Raw genomic sequence first — 22,861 nt, forward strand, 5'->3', positions numbered from 1 at the left:
AAAAAAGTTGCACAGTATATTTTAAGTCTCAGTTTATATTTTATCTTTTTGGGGACTATTTCATAATTTTCAAATAAAAAGAATAATGTCTCAAACAATTTTAACTTTTAAAATTTAAATTTATTGTTCTGATTTTTAATAATCTAAGAGAATTTGTAGCATTAAATCATCAGGAATGTCCTCCTTTTCATTCCAAGAATCACATTCACATTCTTCAGCACATTTAATTAATTCTTCGTCTAATGTGTCATCCAAAAAGTCAATTTCTTCATTTTCTTCCTTTGGATTGTTTTCAATCTTAATTTGAAAGGAAATATTATTTTCTTTCTGTTGTGCTTCCATTTTCTTGCTGTAAATTGCATTAAAAAAATATATCAGTGGAGATAGGGCACTGTTGGGTTTAAGTTCACACAGGTGCTTGTGAGTTTTTAACAGTGAAGTAATCTTTGGGCAGTGCATGGTTTCAGGCAGGAAGTAAAACTATTAAAAAGTGCCTGTGATGAAGCCTAAGTAAATTCATAATTATACCCCAGAAGCCTAACTCAATCAATAATTTAAATAATTAAGTCTTTCTCAATGACTAACTCTTATAGAGGACAGTATGTAACTATCTGAAAACGTTTTCCTTATTTAATTTAAAGTGCATAACATAGTTCTCCTTTCAAATTTTTAAAATTATATCTTACCTTTAAAAAAGAAGTTAAAGTTCACAGTCAAAATGCTCTTGAAATGTACTTCAGGAAGTAGTAGTCAAAATGGCTGTGTTTCTCTCTCTTTCTTTATATATATATTCAGGTACATAACCAATCAAATGTCATGAAATAATAGTAGAAAATGAAAGTAACATTTTAATTGATTGTCAATTCTAACACTTCATATGTGTTTCTGTCATGTAATTTACCTCAGGATATTTATCAGTCCTACAGCATAATTTTCTCAATGGAATTCCATCAAATTTGGGTAAATGGTAGGGACTGCTATGTAGTAGGGCCTATTCTATATTTGATGAAAGTGTCTCCAGTGGTTTTTCTGTAAATTACTTTCCCACCTTTTTTTAGCGAGCGCTCACTGGTGCGCGCACCGGTACGCGAACCAGCAGCGTTACGGGAGTCCACCATTTTGTGTATCGGTAGAATTGAGACACAAGATGGAGGGGAAACAATGTTCGGAATGGGTAGAAGGGGGCACAGTAGACACTTTGTGACCCTCTAGGTTTTCTGAGGGGGGCTTAGGACGCTCATATAGGCAAAAAAAAAAAAATTGAAAAATTTCGCTGGGGAGCGCCCGGTACGCGCACCGGTAAGCGAACCGGGGATCGTACTTTGCTGAAAAATAGTGAAAAAAGTTAGAAAAAAATTAACGTTTAGAATGATCAGAGGTAGGGTAGCTCTGAAAAGAGCTATTGGGTTCTGTGGCTGATTTAGGTACCTACAAGTAGGTTCCAATGCACAGTTTTAAATTCAGGAGGAATATTCTATTCCCCTCATCTGAGAAGTGCACACCATCTCCTCTGTAGATGTCTTGCATGTTGTAATGCAAGTTATTGTTGTATATTGAACCCATTCTAAAGTCTCTCATGTAAGCAGGAAAAGATTTATTCACATGTTTCCGTGCTTTCTCAAATTGTGGACAAAATTGGTTGGACCAGTTCCATTTCTGTCTTTGGCATATATTGGAATATACCAAGGCAGTTTGGGGAAAAAGTGTCATCAACTGATGAAAGGTGTCCTTTAAAAGCATTTCCAGACCAACCCCAGTCATAGTGCCCAAATAATTTCCACCACAGTGCACTATTAAGAGGTCAGGGTTTGGCAGATGCATAAAACAATTATAATTAAAACATATAAAATATATTTTTCATTTATAAGAAGAATACATTTTACAGCTTTTGATATTTGCTATTAAAAAACCATTGAAATTCACTGAAAAAACCATAGGTTATAGACCATATATAGTTAGGGATTAGCATTTACAAAACCTTATTTTACTCACACAAAACCATTGAAATTCGCATATATAGTTAGTTGCACTAACTATATATCGCGCACCCGCAATCCACTGCTGATGATGTCACATATTACATCATTCATGACATGGTCAGTGACGCTTTCATATTACATCACTTATACCAACTGAAAGCAGAGCATTCATAAGAAATCTTATGACATTGCAAATGACATTGTTTGTGAGAACACAGCGCATGGTAGAATGGTGAGTTATGGTTAATGTAGTGGGGCTACCAAGTTCAACAAATGGTACACAGAGGTGTGCGAGTTATTGTTGAATAGCATAGGGTGCAGTGGTAGAGATTGGAGTAATGTTGAGTGTACTCGCTTACAGTGGAATAGCATACAGCGGTGCAGCAAAGAGTGGAGTGGCGTACAGGGGAACTGTTATATTTCATATAGATGACCTAATATAGGCAGGGGTTGACATGCCCTAATATAGGCATAATATTTCACCTACATTACTTCCCTATTATTCTCCACAATAACAGGCGCTGAGGGCTGAACCTTATCTAGACTGTGGTGTGGGTACAGAAGGAGGGTTTTTCCCGAACAATGGCCTTCTATACCATTCTTCGATGTGCTCATCCAGTATGAATAAATATTCATAAGAGTTCTAGGAAACCAGACTGGGGCTAGAATCCACCTGCATAAACATCTACGTGAAAGGTTCATCCCAAACGTCATCTTCATACCCAGCAATGGCTAACACAAGACACAAGGGACAAAGGTACTCTATACTTTTCTGTATAAATACAGCACCACTTGCTATCAGTAGTTAGAGGGAACTGAAACTTTCAGGTCGACACACTGACACACTGACCAGAGACGCAGTCGCTCCAGCTGACAGTGGTCTAACTAACCCTTGCGGGGTGTCCAACTCGAGACCAGGACGAGGTCCCACACTCTCATTATTCAGGTAATGGGGTTTTACTAAATCCTAGCAGGATTATTGGCTCTTTCGCACCTACTCACATGCTAGGTGCACTTAGGTACATCTAGACAGGCATCGTAGGAGCATGCGCTTTATTTTATAAATGCATTTTATATGCGAGTACATGTTCATAACTATTGAAAAATGGTAGAACTGTACTATTCCTTTTTATTCACTGTACTGCTGACCATATATCTCTGCTACCATTTAACAGTTATAGCAGCACATATAGTTTACACTAGAAGAACAAATGTGCAATAAATTCTTATTGTAAACACGCTCAACTGGTTCTTCTGTGTAACTCCCCAAGACCAAATGAGCAAGCACGAGTGACTGGACGAAGAGTTGTACATTGTTTCCATGAGTCTGAGGAATCAGGGTTATTGTGTTCTGAGGTTGCCAAAAACAAATCTCTCTGATAAAAAGAGATTCTAGTGGCACGTAGAGCTCGCTAATACAAACATGGCTAATATACGAGGTGGGGGTGCTCAGAGTCAGTCTGCCACCAATCCCACAGTGTATGTTATCCAAACATGCAGGCCCTCAAGGGGTACTATAGGAACTACACTACAGAACAGAGTAGAGTGAAGTAGTGTAGAGTGAAGGGGTGCAAAGTGGAGTGACGTAGAGTGGTGTGACATAAAGTGGGATAGCTTAGAGTGGATTGGTGTAGAGTGGAGTGGGGTAGAGTGCAGTGGTGTAGGGTGGAGTGCCATAGTGTGGAGTGATGTATAGTGGAATGGCATAGAATAGAATAGCATATAGTGAAGTGGTGTAGAGTGGAGTGATGTACAGTGGAATAGTGCAGAGTGGAGTGGCGTAGAGTGGAGTGACATAGTGAAGAGTGGCATAGAGTATAATAGTAGTAGAGTGGTGTGAAGTGGACTAGCAAAGAGTGGAATACGGTATAGTGCAGTGGGGTACAGCGGAATACCTTAGAGTAGAGTGTCGTAGAGTGCAGTTGCGTACAGTGGAGTGTCAAAGATTGCAATAGCATACAGTGGAGTGGCACAGAGTTGAGTGGCTTATAGTAGAATACGATAGAGTGGAGTGGAGTGACGTACAGTGAAGTTGTGTTCATTGGAATAGCGTAGAGTGGAGCAGCATAGAGTGGAGTGGCATAGAGTGGGGTGATGTAGACTAGAGTTTCATAGAATGGAGCGGTGTAGATTAGAATAGCATATAGTGTAGCGATGTTGCGTTGAGTGGTACAGAATGGAGGGGTGTAGAGTGAAGAGGCGAAGAGTGGAGGGGCACACAGTGGAGTGGTTTACAGTGGAATAGTGTACAGTGGAGTGACACACAGTGGAATGATTCAGACTGTAGTGGCGTAGAGTGGAATAGTGTAGAGTGGAGTGGCATACCGTAAACTTGCGAACAGTAGACTAGCATAGAGTGTTGAGGTGTAGAGTGGAGTGGTGCACAGTGGCGTGATGTAGACTGGAGTGGCGAAGACTAGAGTGCCATAGAGTGTAGCGGTGAACAGTCCAATATTGTACATTGGAGGGTTGTAGAGTTGAATGGAGTGAAGAGGGTTAGAGTGTAGTGGTGTGATGTATTACACCCTAGAGTGCAGTGGCATAGAGTGACGTAGAGTGGAATAGCATAGTTTGTTGTGAAGTAAAGAGGAGTGAGGGAGGGTGTCGTTTCTTACTGTGGAGTAGCATAGTGTGGAGTGACATAGAGTGGAATAACATAGAGTGGAGTGGCATACAGTGGAGTGGTGTCAGGTTGAGTGGCGTGGAGTAGGATAGCATACTTTGGAGTGGTGTAAAGTGGAGTTGCAAAAAGTAGATTTATGGTAGAGTGGAGTAGCATAGAGTGAAGTGGAGTAGAGTGGATTGGGGTGGAGTGGAATAGCGTACAGTGAAATAGCATATAGTGGAGTAGCGTAGGGCAGAGTGGCATAGAGTGGAGTGGCAGAGAGTGGAATAGCATAGAGTGGAGTGGTGTGGAGTATAATAGCATACCATAGAGTGGTGTAGAATGGAGTAAAGTATAGTGTAGTGGTGTACAGTTGAATAGCAAAGAAAGAAGTTGCGTAGAGTGGAGGGGCGTAGAGTGGGGCAGCATAGAGTGGAATAGTATGCAGTGAAGTGGTGTACAGTGGAGTGGCATGCACTGGAGTGGCGTAGAATGGAATAGCGTATAGTGGAGTGGATTGGAGTGGTGTGGAGTCAAGTTAGATTCATTAGAATAGTGTAGAGTGGAGTAGCAGAGAGTGGAGTGGTATACAGTGTAATGGCATACAGTTGAATAGTGTCCAGTGGAGTGGTGTAGCCTGGAGTGTTATAGAGTGGACAGCATAGAGTGAAGTGAAATACATTTAATAGTGTAAAGTAGAGTGGTATAGAGTGGAGTGGCAAACATTTTAGTGGCAAAGACTGGAGTGGCATAGAGTGCAGCAGTGTAGAGGGAAATAGCATAGTGTGGAGTGTTGTAAAGCAGGGTTGAGTGATATAGGTTAGAGTGTATGCCCATACTATGCTGTGGATTGGCAAATGCCCGTCACCGATCATGATCTTTCAAACCCACTATTTCCTGTCTGGTCCTACCTGACCATCAGCTCAAGGGTCATACCTCCGTCGCTAATGCCTCAACTTTGATATCCAATGGCCAAAGAACTCCGCTAGCCCCAAATGATCAACTCCCTCCCCAGGAACCACTCTCCATCACCCTGGACCCCAAGGACCTACACCAAGGCCCCCTTTCTACGCTCGCTTTCCCAAAACAACCTTTACCCCTTTCAGACATGGTTGCGCGCCTCAATGATATATTTCTCCAGCTGCATCTTCTCACTATTGAACTACGTGTCCTGAAAGGCCTCTCAAATAGTTTTTTCCCCATGATTAGCTCCCTCCTCACTTTAGCGAACCTGTCCAGTGTCTCCCCTTGCGTGAGTGAACGCATGAGCCGGTTTTTAGCCCCCTCGATCTTGCAAACCATTCCTTTAGCTAACGTCCCCTCCCACCCCAGAAGATTTGAGACCTACCTGGCATCCAATTAAATCAATGACCTTCACAACTCTTACTCTATTAGGTCCAACTCCAAATTGATCCCACCAAGACAAATACCAACCACCCATTCCAACCCGTATAGAGAACCTGTTCACAATCTTAGAGTGATTAATACAGACAACCTCACGAGAGTGAAGGTCATCCAGACTCCCTCCCACACTAATCCACAATGACTTAAATGTGTACTACTCAATTGCAGGTCAGCCAGTAAACACACCTCCGACATCTTTGACCTCATCCAACACATGGATTTAGACATTATTATCCTCACTGAAACTTGGCTAAATCCGGCCTCCTCTCCTATCTTAGACCTCCTAATACCTCCTACTCACAACATAATTAGGCTAGACAGAGCTCGGAAGCTGGCGGGGTGACCCAGCCAGTATTCATAGGAACACACTCTTGATTTCTCACTTGGAGTCCCCTTCGCCCTCCTCCTCTGAATACCTTTGTCTCAGCATCCCAAGTAATAACCTGCCGATTTGCAAACGTCACACTTTTTATCTCCCCTTCATCAAGCAACTAATGGAAATCATCTCTGGCAATGTCGACTCAGCCGTGTCCCAAATCTTCCTTGGTGATTGCAACCTTCACTGATCTAACCCCAATGACCAGGCTGTATCCTGCATTAAAGCATTTTTGAATGATCATGAGCTGATCCAGCATTGTGACCAAGCATCTCACAATAAAGGAGAAACACTAGACCTCATTACCTCGAAAGGGCAGACCATCACATTGGATACCATTACCCCTTGCGAATGGTCCGACCACCATTGCATCCTCTTCTATATTAACAGGGAGGCGTCAATGAGGAAGACTCAGCCAACAAAATCAAAAATCTGGTAAAGGGACCTCTCATCAATAAACTCAAATGAACTAGCAGCCCACTGTAAATCGTCCCTCTCCTCCCAAGCTAATTTGGTTGAGGTTCAGTTACTCAGTGACTCCTACAATTCGACCAGTTCCAACATCATGGATGACATTGCACGATTCCAACAAAAATACGCTTCAACAAAATTATCCAAATAATGGTACAACGTCAATTTAAACACAAAACAGCGCAACGTTAGGGCAGCTGAATGCTACTGGAAATCCAAACCCACCTTGAAACAACTAAAACTCCTTAGAGATGTTAGGAGCGTCTATAACAAATAAATCAAGAGCGCCAAGGCAGACTATTTCAGACACCAACTTGATCAAGCTGCAAACCGCCCCAAGAAACTTTTAGAATTTGTCAAACATCAATCAGTGGCAGGCCCAAACCACTCGGATTCCGGAGTCATCCCACCTTCTTGCGATGATCTTGCTGCTTTCTTCACTGAGAAATCAAGACTCATCACCCTTGAACTCGCCTCTAAGAAGGCTCTACTGCCATCCCTTGACCTCTTAGATAAGTGCAAACCTATGAGCCTGAACACTAAGAACAATGCATCATGGGGCACCTTTACCCCTTTCAGTGAAAAAGACATCAACAAGATTCTTCAGAACATCAATCGATCTAACCACTTCAGTGACCCATTGCCCCGAAAATCTTCAAAGAAATTAAGAATGTACTCATCCCCACCTGGACAAGGATTGTAAACACCTCTGTATTACAAGGCACAATCCCAGACTGCCTAAAAGCAACTCTGGTGTCATCTATACTAAAAACAAACAACGCAGATCAAACTGACCTCAATAATTTCCACCCTATCTCCAACATCCCCACACTAGCCGAACTACTGGAAAAATGCATACAATCCCAACTTTGTGCTCACATAGATAATTTCCAACTCCTTGACCAGGATCAATCCGGCTTTTGGAAAGAGCACAGCACCGAATCGGCTTTCACATACGTTATGGATGACATTTTTAAAATGCTTGACCAAAATGATTCCTGCCTCCTAATCCTCCTTGACCTTTCCTTTGCATTTGACACGGTTAATCATGACAACCTTCTATCCATTCTGAAGAACAGGATGGGTTTCTCGGGTCTGGTGTTACAATGGTTCTCCTCATTCCCCCACCACAGATCACAAAGAGTCAAGGCAAGCCACTTCCTCTCCCAGCCCTCTCCAATACTCATGGGTGCCCAATCTCCTATCCTCTTCAACCTTTTCCTAGAACCTCTAGCGAAATCACCAAATTCCACAAACATTTTCTACCATATGTACGCGGATGACACACAACTGTATTTGAAATTCTCATCCTCGGAAAACATCATCTCACGCAACACTACCCTTCAGGTTACACAAAACGTGAAAAGATGCAGAAGGGTAGACGTATTCCCTGAATTTCATCAAATAGATGCAGAGGTCGACATTGACCAACAAAACCGGAATTAAATGTCAGTATACCGTAAATGTAAATAACGGAATTCTGGAGCCTAATATTTGCTCAGAATAGGATTATCTTCCCTAGCACATTATACAACACGACAATAGCACCAGAGTCATACCTGATATCAGTGAAGTCTTAAAAGCGCTCAGAATAATCCTTTCGTCAGAGACCTCCTCTGACTTTCTCCTGCAATACACATCATCTTTAAAACCTACTAGATTACACATAAATAGGAACTTTTAAATCAAGTACTGGGTAAATCGATGCTGCTCCACACCCGTGTATCCCTTCGATTTACAACCAACTTGGTGCCACAGGTTAAATGCCAGGGGTAAGGGGGCATGAAAAGCCTCTGGCTCTATGTGCACTGCCATGGGGAGACACTTCAAAAGACCATTCTCTACCAATTCTGCTTCCTCGGAAAGCTGAAACCTCTTTTCCCCAAGATAATTTTTGATAATTTGCGCAAATTTGTCACTCTTTCACATAGAGAGAAGAACTCTGGTCCTATGTGACCAGTTACATTTGTCCCTAGTTCCTATGATGTATATCCGTTTCAGTGCAGCCCATGTGGTGGGGCGCTGAAAAGTCCTACCCTAATTTAACGACTGTAGTAACCCACAGCAGATTCCTCTCTCAGTGTTCATTACCTTAAATCTAATGTATTACACAAAAAGCGTCCAAACATATTGAAAAGATTAACATAGTGGGGGGTCAAAACATCCCTAACCCTAGTCATCTTATGAACCAAGAAGTGTAAAATAGCTAACCAGGCTTTGCTGTGCTCTCTACAAAACTAAAGGCCATGCTACCAGAGAAAATCAGCTTAATTCAGAATTTGTTCGATTTTTACAAAAGTACGCATTTTTGCTCATTCTTCAAAATCCTGGGTTTTGATGTACAGAACTTTCAGCTGACAAGCTCTTGCATGGTAAAACATGGAGGCCTTAATACACGTTCACACACTTACTGACAGCTCTTGCATCTACTTCCTGCAAATGGAAGTTTATAACTACAGCGAAAGAAGGTGTGTCGCCAAAATATTTGATACACATACATATTCATATTTGAATCAGAACTGCATTTATACTGCAATGTTTCTGTCACGGGAAATCACAATGGGGTTTTGTACCTTTCTGAACCTTTTCATCTATGAGCCTCCAATTCATAGATAAACAATAGTGACGTCAACTCACGTGAACATTTGTAGTATTTGATATTGCTTTAACCTACACAGAAAAACAACCAAAGTAGCAGATTTTGTCCTTTTCAACTGAGTTTCTATTTTTTTGCACATGTAGGTTACATTTAAATGCACCATGATATGAATCTACCTCTTAATTAGTAGATACAACAAGAGGATGTTATAGAAATCAAAAGTTCTCCAAATCGAGGTTTTTGAGAACATCGCAGGGGGCATAGAGGGAACACACATTACCGAAGCATAAGGACTCACCACATGACAAGTCAGCAAATAATTATTGTCTTTGCAGAGTGATTTGCAACTGAATATATTTGTGTTGGGTGTTTGTTTCTCACAGGTGGAATGCAAAGAAAGCTGTCTATCGCCATTGCCTTTGTTGGAGGATCTAAAGTGGTTATCTTGGATGAGCCAACAGCTGGTGTTGATCCGTACGCCAGAAGGGGAATCTGGGAGCTGCTGCTAAAATTCAAACAAGGTGATTATATCTCAAACTGCATTATTCATAGATGCGCTGGAGAACGTGCATAAAAGACTTTACATGAAATGCAGAGCAAATGCCTTTGTTTAACAAGACACACTGGAAAAGTTTCAAGAAAAAAATGCCTTTTTGTATAATGAGCTTCACGGAGACAGTGGATGTACATGTTCCTCTAATGTATGCCCTTGATGAAAGGTCTTAGTAAAATCTTCTTTTGGAAAGGGGCTTTAGATTTGGCTTGACAGCGCAGCTGTCACCAGGTGTAATGTGATCAATCTAAAATAGAGCTTTCATGAGTACTAGAGAGGGGCTTTTCTTTGCCCACTTGTTGGAGTACATGCTATGATTGGGCAGAGGTTGTGTGCTGCCACAGAAATAAGGGCTTCCCCTCCCCACAGCTTTTTTTAAACTCTCCGTACTTGAACTTTCAGGTACACACATATGACATTTTAATGCTGTTAAAGTGTCTTAGATAACTAACTTATAGTGTGGTTTTTTTTCTCTGGGAGAAGCACAGATGGGCGGAGGGAATTCATAAGGAATGTATTTAGGAGGCAGCTCCCTCCCCCCTCCCCTTCCATCATTAGCTTTAGACTTCAGAAAGCATTTTTGTGTTAGACATCAACATGGAATGCCCCGGGCTACACTAGTGTTCTTGGATTGTTAGGTCTGGCTTGGCAATGTATCTGTTGCCTGACCTTATGCAATCAACAACAAAAAGCTTTCAGAGTACTACTGAGAGAGGGGGTTTGGCTCAACCCACATGCTGGCTCCCCCAAATACAGGATTTGATCGGGTTAGATTTGTAAGCTTCCACTCAAAAATACTGCTTGTGTTCACTTTTTGGCTAGAGGCTTTGATACAGCTGGGCAGAGTTAATTAAGCTGGAAAGCCAATGAACAAGCTATAGGCTTGGTTTATTATGAAATGTTATGATAAAGCCACTAAGCATTATGTATTCAACATAAAAATAATATGTTAAACTCAATAGCCTTTTAAGAGTGGATTGTAATTACTGTTCATTAAAGCCTAGAGATTGGTACTTTGTTAAATGGAATCTCAGATTACTGTAGCAATTGTTTTGGGATTGGTTACCCAATGTTGCAAACCATATCGATGTATGAATTCTTGTTATCTACTCTTAGGAGAGTTAGTATTTTGCTTTGCCAACTGTAATTTTGTATATTATGTAATTTCATGACTATATGCTAGATGGTTGCCATGAGGGAATGGGTAAGCTTAGTACAGGAGGATTCAGTTGTTTATGGTGACACACCAATGAAAACAACTGTAGGCCTGATTTTTTGCTAGAAAATAAATGTTTAGACACCATTTGAAAGGAGGTTATGGGTAGGGGTAAGTATGCACCTGCCCCTAGTAATAAGGCCACTAACATGGTATAGGGTCCAGTAAAGGTCTCAGTAAATTCGCCCCTTGCTCACCCCTTTGTAGCTGGCAACGAGTAGCCAGGCCTAACTTCGGAAACCGGAGTGTAAAGCATTTAAAAACCCCAATGCATCAAAAAAGTAAAACAAAATACACAATACAAATCCCACACCAATGTATAACAATAGGAAATATTTTTATGAACAAATAGACAACACAATGACAAAAAATCCAATGTAGGGAACATGAGGTATGGTTAATAAAGATTAAACATGTTATAGTGCTTAAAAGCCTATAGCGCCCCTTTAGGACATCTGACTGCGCTTGACCAGGACAAAGTCGAAGTTGAGCACTGGTTGGATACCCTAAGTGGGAGGCACTGGTCAACATTTTACCTTCACACTGTCGCTCGACCCTCCACAGCAGGCAGGATTCAGAGAGGGTTCGCCGGCTTGATTTTCTGCAAGGCCACGGTCAAATCCTGGAAGTCCAGAGCTCCGGAGCTTTTGGCAGGACAAGCCTGAAATCCTGGCCGGGTCGGGGTTGAAGGTAGATGCCTTGACTCAACATCGGATCGATCACCTCATGGAGCTTTTTCACAAAAGGTATCCAAACTTCATGAGGAGCTTCTCTCCCTGTAGGCTCAACGTGTTCAAATCACCAATCCAAAGGTCTGGGATCGCCTAGATGGTTCTGGAATGTCTGGACCTGTAGCTTGCAGGAAGTTCACTCCTTAATCCTTCTTGAAGCAATGCACATTCCCCAGGGCTGTATTACCGGATTCTGTAGTAGTTTTAATAATTTAGAGTGCAGGCCTTTGGGTGAAGATCCAGATTCCAGCAGGGCAGTCCTTCTTTTCTCTGTAGTGTAAGGCAGCAGGTCTGAGTGACTATGCAGCTCTTACATATCAGTATTCTGAGATGAGAAGCAGGGGGCACCTTTGTCCAGTGATATCCTTGGTGGCACCAAAAAGCATGACAACTTCCTCCAAAGTGTGGCTTCTTCTCATCCCACAAAGCACTGCACTTCCAAAATCCAACATGGATGATTTCTGACTGGAGGAGTACCAGCTAGCTAACCCAACCCACAGTGTGGGTCATTTAGCTTTCCTCCCTCTGACCATAGAAAATTCCTGTACTTAGCCTGCCCTTTGGCCGGGGCACATGATGTGGGGGTAGGTACGCCTGGCATTCCCTACTAATCTGCTCTCTCTTTGAGCTCAGTTTACCCAGTCCCCTCTGCAGGACCTTTCCTCTTCAACTTTAAAACTCTCTCATTCAGATATCCTCTGCTCCATCAGGTCACTTTTCACCTAGTCAAAGCAGCCTGGCTAAGCCTGTTGAGACTTACCAATCAGCAGAGACCCCTAGAAGGCTGGATATTGGCTTACAGGAGAGAAAGTACTATAATGTCTCTTCTGTACTAGTTGTGATACATTCAACAGTGGTAAGTTGTGAACTTTATCAACACCAATTGTTTAAGTCCTTGAATGATATTCCACTCCTTTCCTAGCAATAGCTATATCTAAATACAATATTGCAATGTTAGCCTACGGAGCTACAGTGGGGGAAAATGACATGTGTAGTTTTCCCTCACCAGGGCACATAAAACATCTTTTATGATGTCCTTGCTTATAGTTATATGCCCCCCGTGACACCTAGGGGAGACCTGAGGGTGGCTAATATGTAAAAATAAGGTTGATTATAATTTTTAAGGTGCCCATACTACCAAAGTTCAGTTTGCATACAGTTCACTGTTAAAGACAGTCTGCAAAGCTAGGCTGCTTTTAAAATGCTAGCAGGCACTCAGCGGTGCACATATGCAAGTGCAGGAAATCCGTTGGGACTCTAAATGTCCATGCCCTATTACATACTAGTGACTTATAGGTTATTTTCACCCCCTAGCTCTATGATATACTAGGGACTTATAAGGTCTGTCAGTACCAACTTTGTGAATTGTCTTTGAAAGACCTGCTGCAAGGCAGGACTGCCTTTAAAAGGGCGCCATGCACACATCACTGCACCCCCATGCAATGCAGTGAATCTGCTGGACCTCTTAACCTCCATTCCCCATTATATACTAGGGACATAGGTAGATTGGCATGGGGGTACAATCTACCTATAAGTTCCTGGTATATAATGGGTCACCTCCATGCCCTATTGTCTACTAGGGACTTAAAGGGTTGGTTATTGCCAATTGTAAGTGTACCTATTACATGTACTACATGTACCTTTTTGTTCATAGCACTGGCCCTAGTCCTGGTTAGCAGAGCCCGGGGTACAGTCAGAGTCAGTTACCACCAGTATCATTCCGCAAAAAATGGGGGTTACCAAGGCAAAAGACTGACCTTATAACAGGAGCCATAAGATGGACCTGTTTATTATAAAAGGTTTAATATTAACAGTAGGCCTGACATATTGATAGTGAAAAGCATATGTTAAACTCAAAAGGCAATTAAAGGCAGAATACAAATTCTCTATCGTAAAACCTGCACATTTTGTTACTTCAAATGTCAAAGACCTGGGGCCAGATGTAGGTAAAATAGATTTACTGATTCTCAATTACCGAATTTTACCGATTAGGTAATTGAGAATCGGTAAAACTGAGGGGTGGATATGTAGGTATTCCAGATGTGCTGGAATAACGAATCGGAAAAATCCGGTATTTACCGATTCAGTAAATACCGAATTGGTAATGCCCAATAATTCCTATGGGCTTTGAAGCACATAGGAATGAATGGGCATTACCGATTCGGTATTTACCGATTCGGTAAATACCGATTTTCACAAGGGTGCAGGGGGTGTCACTTTGACACCCTCTGGCACCCCCAAAACAGGCTCGGGTGCCATGAGGCAGGTGTACATGCCCTAAGGCAGGTCTGCCTGTCACATGGCATAGGTGTGCATGCACACATGTGCATGCACACCGGAATCTGTATTTTACCATCAAATTGGATTTGATGGTAAAATACCGATTTGGTAAGGCCTCTGGGACTCAGAAGAGTCCCACCTACATCTGGGTGCCTCAGATTCCGTAAATTTACCGAATTTTTCTTTTACCGATTCGGTAAAATTACCGAATCTGTAATTTTACCGATTCGGTAAAAAAATCCCCCTACATACCTGTCACCCATTTGCCAAAATCGTCCGTTACCGGTCGGTAAATGGCCTGAAATGGCCACCTACATCTGGCCCTAGATTTTATAGGGCATGATGTTGGAGTTGGTTGCCACCTCTGGCAAACCCTAGTGGTAGACATTTTCCAATGTACTAATTCTTGCTAGAATCTCCTAACTCTCTGCCGGGATCTTGTAATTAAAAACATAATGAATGAATGAAAAACTAATGAAACAGCATTTATATACCGCGATAGCTACCCTAAGGCATCCTAGTGGTGGAGTTAGACACGTACAAAGAGAGACCATGGTTAAGTGGGGTTTTGGAAGAACCACTTTTTGAGGAGTTTACGGAAAGGCAGCAGGTCGGATTACTTACGTATGTATGGGGGGAGTGCGTTCCATAGTTTGGCAGAGTTGTAAGGAAAAGATCGGCCACCACATCTAGCACTCTTTATTTCTGGGAGTGAAGCCAGAGAGAAGGATGTGGAAAGAAGAGTTCTGCTAGGCTGGTATGGAGTGATCATGGAACGACTGATTGTTAGCCCCTTCCCCCAGAAAGCCTTGTGTGTAATGCACATGGCCTTGAACTGTATTCTCTCCCTGACTGGTAGCCAGTGAAGGCGTCTTAAAACAGGTTCAGTGAATTGTCGAATAGGGAGTCGGGGGACAAGCTGCTCAATTTTGAAAAAGCTGGAGCTTTGAGATTGTGAATTGGGGGGCTCCTAAGTAGAGGCATTACCATATTCCAGGAGAGAGTATAAGGGCCTGGATCATAACTCTTCTGGCCTGGAATGGGAGGAGCGCAAGTATCTTGTTAAGCATCCTCAGTAGGCCGTAGCAAGTGGCTGATAGTTTAGTCGCCTGAAATTCAAAGCTGAGAGAGCAGTCCAACCAGATACTCAGGCTTTTAATCTGGTTTTTGGGTTCTGGAGCGGGTCCAAGACAGTTAGGCCAAAGCATGTCAGGGTTAAAGACTGGCGAGTTACCGAGAAGCATAAGCTCGGTCTTGTCCCCATTAAGTTTTAAGCAGGAGAGCTCCATCCATTTGGCTAACTCCTCTATACATTTCTCAAGACGGCCTGATTACTTTTCTGGGTGATTTAAAGCCACCACAATCTGTGTGTCATCGCTTAAGTTACAATTTGTATGCCAAATGGACAGACTATCTCTGCTAATGGACGCATGTAAATGTTAAGCAGAGTGGGGCTCAGGGATGATCCCTGAGGCACACCACAACTGAGGATCATACAATTGGAGATAACATCACCCTCAAAGACCTGAAAGGAACAATCTTCTAGTAAAGACTGGATCCATGTGATGACACCCCCTGTCACGCCCAGGTCCCTAAGGCTAAGGAGCAGTGTTTCACAGTTGACAGTGTTGAATGCAGCACTGAGATCCAGGAGCATGATGGCTGCTGTACTACCTTGATCCAAAATCCTCCTGCACTTCTCTGTCACTGCAAGAAGAGCGGTCTCGGTCCTGTGCTGGGGATGAAAGCCGGTCTGAGAAGAGTGAAGTAGATTTTTGGAATCAAGAAACTCTACAATAGTGCTATTAACGTGCCTCTCCAAGATCTTGCTAACCATAGGGAGGAGAGAGATGGGACGATAGTTGTCCAAATTGTCTTGATCAAGGTTAGGCTTCTTTAGAAGAGCCTTCACCATTGCGCATTTCCAATCAGTGGGGACCACCCCAGTAGTGATGGATGCAATTACCAACTCAAGAATTACAAGAATTATTTTTTCGGTAACCAGAGTCCGTGCATGAGGCGGCGCGGGGTCCCTGGGGGAACTTGATTTTACACGAGCCATAATGTCTTCTAATGTAATATGGTCCATTAGTGGGATTTCCTCCAGGGCTGCTTCAGTGTGAGAGGCTGGGGCGGTGATGGGCACAGAGGTTTTGTGACTAGCAGTGTGAGGGAAGAAGACGTAGATTTTTTGTATTTTCTGATGGAAAAATGCAGCCATGTTGTTACTGTCCCTGGTTGTTTGTTGTGGGGGTAGGTTTAACAGGGTTTTAGCAATTTTGTATTTTTCCTTGGGGGGATTGGATGCTGAGTTGATTTTTTTCTCATAGAATGATGCTTGTGCAGCTTTAATTTTGGTTTGATAGATTTTAATTGCCTCCATGTACTTTAATTTATTGCATTCAGTGCAATCCTTTCTCCACTTTCTATTCTGCCTTTTACAGATTTGTTCTAATTCCCGTAACTTTGGGGTGTACCATGGAGTGAGCCTACTAGGCTTACCAATTTTGTGGGTGACTTTTTTAGGAAGGACATCCTCTAGCAAGTTTTCGATCCAGGTATTAAAATCATTATTGGCTGAGATAGGCTTTGGATCGCTAGCTGGCCTAGTGGCATTTAGGGATATTTCCCATTGTTCTATGGGAAGCTTAGCCCAGTTGCGTTCTTTTTGCTCAAAGCTGTGTTAGAGGAAGGGGTGGAAGCTGTGATGTTCAATGATCGGGGAATCATGAAATGGTCAGACCAAGGTAGCGGAGAGGGTGTTCCTACTGAGAGTTCCTCACAGTTACTGAAAATGGGATCTGCAAAGGTGCCCCTTAATCTGAGTTGATCCAGATACCATCTGGTTTATTTGAAGTGCTGACAGATTCCGAATCGCCTCGGACGCCGTTGAAACCAGAGGATCGTCTAGGTGGAGGTTGAGATCGCCTAGCACCGAGAAGCTGGAAGGGGAGCTAGCTAAATTGGCAACAATTTCCAGGAGGGCCAGGAGGAATTGGCCAACTGCCCTGAAGGTCGTTATATTAGTAGTCCCAAAAAGGTAAAGGTAGAAGAGAAACCTATAGAGACGAAGAGGCTCTCACAGTCCGGTAATGGATCTGTGGTTATGCGACATTTAAACAGGTCTTTAAAGATAATTGCTATGCCCCCTCTGCAATTCCTATGATCCAGGTGCTGTTTGAAATTAGCCCTGTGGGAGGGATTGCCTGAGGACTGGGTCAGACTCATTGCTGAACCATGTTTCTGTAAGGAAGAAAACGTCAGGGCGTTCCTCCACTATTATTGAATAATGAATACATATATTCATTTATGTAAATATATATCCATGTAGCTACGTAGCAGGCCTTTGGGTCAGATCCATTCTGCCAATGGTCTGTCTGAGAGTCATTTAAACTCTGCTACCACCAAAGTGAGCTTACTGCATGGGGTAATGGCTTAATCTACATCAGTCATTGACTCTCTTGTGGAGAATGCTTTAGTGTCAGGGGTGCTTGACCAGTTCCTTCTTTTTCAGTTTTCTCCTTTTATATCTTCTCTTTCATACTTTGCTTCTCCTATTTGTTATTTTAAAGTTTCTTAAGATGTTGCGACAGCTCTACGGGCAGTGCAAACAGTTAGCTTCCATGCTGCTGATTTGCCATGTGGCGAATTGCGTTAAACCACGAGACCACCAACGAATGTTGTTGTCTATAACGTATCTTTGGGTTCACTGATAGAATATCGATGTCACAAACATCAATGTTCTAAATATCGAGAAAAAAATATCAACTGCAAAAATATCGACTCCCGTACCTTAACAGGTAAGTGCAAAAATATTGACTCCAAAATATCGAGGTAAACACTATAGATGTAAAAAATAAATATCGATTTACAAACATATATATAAAATGTAATATATATTAAATACATTAAATAATAATAATATTTTTAACAAAATAAATTGAATTTAATATACATTTTAAATAAATATAATAAATGAACTTAATAAAAAAATATAAACAGACAAACATAATAATGTAAACATGTACAAATAATTTATTAACTATTATCTATGTTAAATTTTTAAACTTTAACGTTATATAAAAATAAAGGGAGTTCTGGTTAAAATGAAGTTACCCAAGGTATTGGAGATCACTCGGACCACCTCAGAAAACCTACCCAGTAAGAAGGTCATGTGTACGAATGGCAACCCGGAATGTACGGAGGAAGACAGGCACTGCTCGATGTCTTCCGTGACCAAAATGGAAGAAGTTTCGGATGAGGTGAAGCGTTGGTGAGGTGATGCGCGAAATGCCAGGAAACACAGTATCGGAAGATTGGGAATGTATTACCCACCTCTAGAAGGCATGAAATCAGCTGCACAAAGGCCCCAGCGACAGTGAGTACCTATCCAGTGACTTCTGGGTATTGTAGTCAAAAGACTTTTAGTAGCAGACTACAAATGAAATTAGTGCTCGTGATTGGGGACAGCTGTACTTCCAAGCAAGGAGGAGCCAGAGAGTTTCAAATAAGAGGAGAGACCCATGTCCGGTTCACAAGGCATCTGACGAAGACTGAGATTGTCGAAATGCATTATGCCGGTTTGCAAAAAATTAAATAAAAGGATTTTCTCGCATCATCCCACGTGTGTCCTTTTGGTTGCTTGCGCTGCGAGCGGCCGCCTGAATTGCATATTTCAGCACGCATACCAGGAGTGTGTGAAAAGGACCCGTTTCTAAAGTGTCCGAGGGAGTTCTGGTTAAAATGAAGTTACCCAAGGTATTGGAGATCACTCGGACCACCTCAGAAAACCTACCCAGTAAGAAGGTCATGTGCACGAATGGCAACCCGGAATGTACGGAGGAAGACAGTCACTGCTTGATGTCTTCCGTGACCAAAATGGAAGAAGTTTCGGATGAGGTGAAGCGTTGGTGAGGTGATGCGCGAAATGCCAGGAAACACAGTATCGGAAGATTGGGAATGTATTATCCACCTCTAGAAGGCATGAAATCAGCTGCACAAAGGCCCCAGCGACAGTGAGTACCTATCCAGTTACTTCTGGGTATTGTAGTCAAAAGACTTTTAGTAGCAGACTACAAATGAAATTAGTGCTCGTGATTGGGGACAGCTGTACTTCCAAGCAAGGAGGAGCCAGAGAGTTTCAAATAAGGGGAGAGACCCATGTCCGGTTCACAAGGCATCTGACGAAGACTGAGATTGTCGAAATGCATTATGCCGGTTTGCAAAAAATTAAATAAAAGGATTTTCTCGCATCATCCCACGTGTGTCCTTTTGGTTGCTTGCTCTGCGAGCGGCCGCCTGAATTGCATATTTCAGCACGCATACCAGGAGCGTGTGAAAAGGACCCGTTTCCAAAGTGTCCGAGGGAGTTCTGGTTAAAATGAAGTTACCCAAGGTATTGGAGATCACTCGGACCACCTCAGAAAACCTACCCAGTAAGAAGGTCATGTGCACGAATGGCAACCCGGAATGTACGGAGGAAGACAGGCACTGCTCGATGTCTTCCGTGACCAAAATGGAAGAAGTTTCGGATGAGGTGAAGCGTTGGTGAGGTGATGCGCGAAATGCCAGGAAACACAGTATAGGAAGATTGGGAATGTATTACCCACCTCTAGAAGGCATGAAATCAGCTGCACAAAGGCCCCAGCGACAGTGAGTACCTATCCAGTGACTTCTGGGTATTGTAGTCAAAAGGCTTTTAGTAGCAGACTACAAATGAAATTAGTGCTCGTTATTGGGGACAGCTGTACTTCCAAGCAAGGAGGAGCCAGAGAGTTTCAAATAAGGGGAGAGACCCATGTCCGGTTCACAAGGCATCTCACGAAGACTGAGATTGTCGAAATGCATTATGCCGGTTTGCAAAAAATTAAATAAAAGGATTTTCTCGCATCATCCCACGTGTGTCCTTTCGGTTGCTTGCGCTGCGAGCGGCCGCCTGAATTGCATATTTCAGCACGCATACCAGGAGCGTGTGAAAAGGACCCGTTTCCAAAGTGTCCGAGGGAGTTCTGGTTAAAATGAAGTTACCCAAGGTATTGGAGATCACTCGGACCACCTCAGAAAACCTACCCAGTAAGAAGGTCATGTGCACGAATGGCAACCCGGAATGTACAGAGGAAGACAGGCACTGCTCGATGTCTTCCGTGACCAAAATGGAAGAAGTTTCGGATGAGGTGAAGCGTTGGTGAGGTGATGCGCGAAATGCCAGGAAACACAGTATCGGAAGATTGGGAATGTATTACCCACCTCTAGAAGGCATGAAATCAGCTGCACAAAGGCCCCAGCGACAGTGAGTACCTATCCAGTGACTTCTGGGTATTGTAGTCAAAAGACTTTTAGTAGCAGACTACAAATGAAATTAGTGCTCGTGATTGGGGACAGCTGTACTTCCAAGCAAGGAGGAGCCAGAGAGTTTCAAATAAGGGGAGAGACCCATGTCCGGTTCACAAGGCATCTGACGAAGACTGAGATTGTCGAAATGCATTATGCCGGTTTGCAAAAAATTAAATAAAAGGATTTTCTCGCATCATCCCACGTGTGTCCTTTTGGTTGCTTGCGCTGCGAGCGGCCGCCTGAATTGCATATTTCAGCACGCATACCAGGAGCGTGTGAAAAGGACCCGTTTCCAAAGTGTCCGAGGGAGTTCTGGTTAAAATGAAGTTACCCAAGGTATTGGAGATCACTCGGACCACCTCAGAAAACCTACCCAGTAAGAAGGTCATGTGCACGAATGGCAACCCGGAATGTACGGAGGAAGACAGGCACTGCTCGATGTCTTCCGTGACCAAAATGGAAGAAGTTTCGGATGAGGTGAAGCGTTGGTGAGGTGATGCGCGAAATGCCAGGAAACACAGTATCGGAAGATTGGGAATGTATTACCCACCTCTAGAAGGCATGAAATCAGCTGCACAAAGGCCCCAGCGACAGTGAGTACCTATCCAGTGACTTCTGGGTATTGTAGTCAAAAGACTTTTAGTAGCAGACTACAAATGAAATTAGTGCTCGTGATTGGGGACAGCTGTACTTCCAAGCAAGGAGGAGCCAGAGAGTTTCAAATAAGGGGAGAGACCCATGTCCGGTTCACAAGGCATCTGACGAAGACTGAGATTGTCGAAATGCATTATGCCGGTTTGCAAAAAATTAAATAAAAGGATTTTCTCGCATCATCCCACGTGTGTCCTTTCGGTTGCTTGCGCTGCGAGCGGCCGCCTGAATTGCATATTTCAGCACGCATACCAGGAGCGTGTGAAAAGGACCCGTTTCCAAAGTGTCCGAGGGAGTTCTGGTTAAAATGAAGTTACCCAAGGTATTGGAGATCACTCGGACCACCTCAGAAAACCTACCCAGTAAGAAGGTCATGTGCACGAATGGCAACCCGGAATGTACGGAGGAAGACAGGCACTGCTCGATGTCTTCCGTGACCAAAATGGAAGAAGTTTCGGATGAGGTGAAGCGTTGGTGAGGTGATGCGCGAAATGCCAGGAAACACAGTATCGGAAGATTGGGAATGTATTACCCACCTCTAGAAGGCATGAAATCAGCTGCACAAAGGCCCCAGCGACAGTGAGTACCTATCCAGTGACTTCTGGGTATTGTAGTCAAAAGACTTTTAGTAGCAGACTACAAATGAAATTAGTGCTCGTGATTGGGGACAGCTGTACTTCCAAGCAAGGAGGAGCCAGAGAGTTTCAAATAAGGGGAGAGACCCATGTCCGGTTCACAAGGCATCTGACGAAGACTGAGATTGTCGAAATGCATTATGCCGGTTTGCAAAAAATTAAATAAAAGGATTTTCTCGCATCATCCCACGTGTGTCCTTTCGGTTGCTTGCGCTGCGAGCGGCCGCCTGAATTGCATATTTCAGCACGCATACCAGGAGCGTGTGAAAAGGACCCGTTTCTAAAGTGTCCGAGGGAGTTCTGGTTAAAATGAAGTTACCCAAGGTATTGGAGATCACTCGGACCACCTCAGAAAACCTACCCAGTAAGAAGGTCATGTGCACGAATGGCAACCCGGAATGTACGGAGGAAGACAGGCACTGCTCGATGTCTTCCGTGACCAAAATGGAAGAAGTTTCGGATGAGGTGAAGCGTTGGTGAGGTGATGCGCGAAATGCCAGGAAACACAGTATCGGAAGATTGGGAATGTATTACCCACCTCTAGAAGGCATGAAATCAGCTGCACAAAGGCCCCAGCGACAGTGAGTACCTATCCAGTGACTTCTGGGTATTGTAGTCAAAAGACTTTTAGTAGCAGACTACAAATGAAATTAGTGCTCGTGATTGGGGACAGCTGTACTTCCAAGCAAGGAGGAGCCAGAGAGTTTCAAATAAGGGGAGAGACCCATGTCCGGTTCACAAGGCATCTGACGAAGACTGAGATTGTCGAAATGCATTATGCCGGTTTGCAAAAAATTAAATAAAAGGATTTTCTCGCATCATCCCACTTGTGTCCTTTCGGTTGCTTGCGCTGCGAGCGGCCGCCTGAATTGCATATATATATATATATATATATATATATATATATATATATATATATATATATATATATATATATATATATATATATATATATATATATATATATATATGTCATTTGAGATGTCATCAGTGATGTCATCAGTGATGTCACTGACCATGTCATGAAT

The 22,861-nt window shown here is 42.9% G+C and overlaps 1 protein-coding gene across 2 annotated transcripts in view; it reads left to right on the forward strand.

Annotated features, from left to right (window-relative positions):
* LOC147727632 (phospholipid-transporting ATPase ABCA1-like) overlaps positions 1–22,861 on the forward strand; it is a 2,839,360-nt gene that overhangs the window by 1,469,002 nt on the left and 1,347,497 nt on the right. For both annotated transcript variants that reach the window (XM_086961649.1, XM_086961650.1), the window contains exon 22: positions 9,818–9,955. In XM_086961649.1, the coding sequence (XP_086817775.1) occupies positions 9,818–9,955 (138 nt within the window). The remainder of the gene's footprint in view (positions 1–9,817; positions 9,956–22,861) is intronic.

The sequence above is a fragment of the Lissotriton vulgaris genome, chromosome 3_1, assembly GCF_964263255.1.
Source record: "Lissotriton vulgaris chromosome 3_1, aLisVul1.2, whole genome shotgun sequence".
Taxonomy (NCBI): domain Eukaryota; kingdom Metazoa; phylum Chordata; class Amphibia; order Caudata; family Salamandridae; genus Lissotriton; species Lissotriton vulgaris.